Consider the following 3,622-nt stretch of genomic DNA (forward strand, 5'->3'; position numbering starts at 1 on the left):
ATTTCTAATACCAATGACCTACATTCTACAGAACTACATTCTCATTTCAACGACTACAGTCTCATCGTTGTCGACCTCCTGTGTAGCCTTAAGTCATGGTACTTGATAATCCCTCCAGGCAAAACCATCTGACATATCACATGAGTTTCTTCTCAGCAGTTTCTCTTTCAGCTGATGACTTCCCTTCATTCGTTAACATATTTTGGCTGAAAGCTATTCTTTATCATTTTTTCTGTTCCTGAAATTGGACAACTCCCCCCTTCACATCAAATATTGTGATATAGTGCTGTGGTAAAGAATGTCTTGTTGGTGTGCTGAGAGTACATAAGTATGTTTGATGTATATGATGGTGTCAGTTAATGTAAAAGCAAGTTTCCATTATCCTTATTTTGTTTTAGTCTTAACCAAAGTGTTTCTGGCCAAATCCTTCTGTTTTTGTAGCCTTGATCAGCTTGTCCTTTGGTGGAGCCATCGGACTGATGTTTTTGATGCTTGGATGTGCACTGCCAGAGTACCAGTAAGTGATGGCCATGCTCATTACCCCATAATAACAATGGTGGACATTGTTTATTTGAGGAACCAGTGTGTGATTACATGGGCTTATTGTTTATCCTTTCCTGTTTTTTTTGTTTACAGACGATACTGGCCCCTGTTCCTTCTCTTCTTCTACATCCTGGCTCCGATTCCCTACTGCATCTCACGAAGGGTGGTCGATGAAACAGACTCTGCCAGTAATGCCTGCAAAGAACTGGCCTTATTTCTCACGACCGGGATAGTGGTGTCTGCCTTTGGACTGCCCATTGTTTTTGCCCGTGCAGAAGTGGTAGGTCTATTCTATTGACGGCATATGAAAATAATGTTTTGTGTTAACTGCAGTGTAGTGATTGAAAAGCCAGATATTTTATGCATTTTCTTGGCTGGGATTTGCTCTTTGTAGACTTCACTTGGATTCTGTTCTGTGCTGTGCCATTTGTTGTCTGATTAATTCATGTTTTCCCTGACAGATTGCCTGGGGAGCTTGTGCACTTGTGTTAACGGGCAACGTAGTCATCTTCACCACCATCTTGGGATTCTTCTTGGTCTTCGGATCCAATGATGATTTCAGTTGGCAGCAGTGGTAAAGTGAGGCCGGGACCGGGGACCGGAGTCTGAACTGTTTTTATGACTCACATTGTAATTATTATTACTATTGTTGTCGTTGTTGTTATTTATGAGACCGCCCATCCATAGTCGCAGGAACACAGTGCAATAAGCTGTTTAAATGTCATGGAAATGTTGAACTGACGTCAGACCAACACCTTTGTTTGAACTAGGCTGAATGTCTGAATCTGACATTGTTTTTTATTTTATTTTGGTTTGTTTCAATCTGCATTTATTTCCAATTATTCTGTTCATTGATCCTCCATGGGCAGGTATCCCAGTTTATGATCAGCTTGGTGACAGAAGACCTTGTCATAGTGTTGGGAGAGAATGAAAACCAGGACATATTCTCAGTTTCCATGGTGCTTTAGGAGCACGCATGATTTGGGTTGTTAAGTTCAGACTGTAGTATTGCTATTTGGAAGCGAGAATATAACAGATTCAACATATGCCATTATTATGTTGAATGAATAGCACAAAGGGATACTAGTTTTGCTGCTGACTGGCAAGTAAACTACTCTGGTAAACCCTACTTATCATTGGGAAGTGGGAAGAGAGTGTTCTCCCTCTAAGTTTGGTCTAGGTTCAGTGTGTATGGACAGGCAGTTCATTACTCTAGCTTTGCATCTCCATTGAATATATTGACACAAATAGGTGAAAAGCTTTTGAGGTCAGCTTGGACTGATTGAGAACGACAGAGTAGCTTTTTACACCACATATGGGTGGCTGCCTCTCGCATTAAACATAGTCAAATACACTGTCTGCTTTTACCATGGAAATGGTCATCAGTAACCAATCATGTAACATATTGCGAATAATCCAGTTATCACGTTTATTGCGGCATGGCACGTATGTCATGGATTTGCATTGGAGAGAGGTGGATGACAAAAAAAAGAAAAAAGAAACCAGGCTTTTGCTATTGCTAGTAAGTTACTGTTGAAAAGTTCTCAAGAGATTCGTGCTGAGTATCAGCTGGGGAGTTAGCTGTTACATGTTAATGGAATTAGCTGACGCTAGGTCAGGAAGCATCTGTTTTGCCATGTGTACTATATTAGGCGCCCTCTCTTAGTGACTTTGACCCTTGCGTGGGCGCATCACAAGTTCTCCAGCGTTAACTCCTAGGTTCACTTTCTGTGCGTATTGTCTATACTCCATAGGGATTATACATGTTAAAGAAAAAGAATCATCCAAAAAAAAAAAAAAGAACATTTTCAGAAGCACTGATGAGAATCTGGTACCTCTCTCTCTCTGTCTGTTTATTTATTGATTTTGTTGTTTTATACTCTCTCTCTTAGCCATTGTGTTGCTCTCCTGCAGAGACCATATTTCCTGTTACATTCTGGTTTGTTCTTGTTATTATGACAGCCCTTTTGCACCTTTTACATATTTTTAGCAAGATGTCTTGATTTTGGAATCATTAGTTATCTTCGCAGTAATGCACTGGCAGGAGTACCTATGTTTTTCTGACATTACATGCAGTTACATGTCTGACAAAGCTATCCAAATCTTTATATAGTACTGAGGAAATTGTTTGCCTACCTTCATGCACAACATTTTTGTTCTCAAAAACAAATATATACCTTAGCAACTAGGTCATCGGCTTTCATAGAAAGACACTGAGGTGATTTATATTAAGAATCTATAATGACATTGGGAGAACTTGTCAGTCTGAATTGCATGAATCAGAAGTTTGGTCTCTGGACCAAATATTGAATTTAAAATCTGCTCGGCCTGCTTCATGGAAGACAGTAAACGTGTCCTCTTGCCCATCAGAGCTCAGAATCGAATCTCTCCATGTAACAAGAGGCTTTGTGTTGATGTCCGACGCTGTTTTATATCTATGCCTTTGTGTGTTAAAGGGGCTCAAGTCAACATGGTGATTTCTTTTTTTAAATAAATGCCATTTTTGAATCTATGTCAGCTTTGTTTATCTCAACAGTACATACCTCGACACATGTTTTGCTTTGTGCTAAAGTGCTACAAATGAGTGTATCAGTGTAGTAATTATGTGCTGTAATTGTTTTGGTATGCTGTTCTAAAACTGGGCAAGTTAAAAAAAAAAAACAACAAACAAACAAAAACCTAATGATCAGACGTCGCCTCAAGCACATGTTGCAGTAGACCCTTGGGTGGATGGAGCATGTGGAGACCAGGCTTTTGTCTCCCTCAGCTGGCCGAAAACGCACAAGGTTGTAGGTGTAGCAGTGAGGCAGTGTAAAGTAACTCAGTACCTCTGTGGGGTTGATGTAGTTTACTTGTGTTCTCCTTCTCCCTCTCATCCTTCCCAAGGTCACGTAACTCTTCTTAGAAAGACTACTGTTAAAGTAAGTTCCTCTCATCCTTCCCAAGGTCACTTTGCTCTTCTTAGAAAGACTACTGTTAAAGTGTAAGTTCCTCTCATCCTTCCCAAGGTCACTTTGCTCTTCTTAGAAAGACTACTGTTAAAGTGTAAGTTCCTCCCCATTTCTGAACCTAACTCCAT

The 3,622-nt window shown here is 40.1% G+C and overlaps 1 protein-coding gene across 1 annotated transcript; it reads left to right on the top strand.

The window, feature by feature from the left end:
• The first annotated feature begins 283 nt into the window (after nt 1-283).
• Nucleotides 284-3,055, top strand: LOC122128556 (leptin receptor overlapping transcript-like 1). Its single transcript, XM_042702763.1, has 3 exons — nt 284-517; nt 637-823; nt 1,005-3,055. The coding sequence occupies exons 1-3, from the start codon at nt 480-482 to the stop codon at nt 1,119-1,121; spliced, it is 342 nt and encodes a 113-aa protein (XP_042558697.1). The 5' UTR covers nt 284-479; the 3' UTR covers nt 1,122-3,055.
• Nucleotides 3,056-3,622: the final 567 nt, after the last annotated feature.

The sequence above is a fragment of the Clupea harengus genome, chromosome 20, assembly GCF_900700415.2.
Source record: "Clupea harengus chromosome 20, Ch_v2.0.2, whole genome shotgun sequence".
Classification (NCBI taxonomy): domain Eukaryota; kingdom Metazoa; phylum Chordata; class Actinopteri; order Clupeiformes; family Clupeidae; genus Clupea; species Clupea harengus.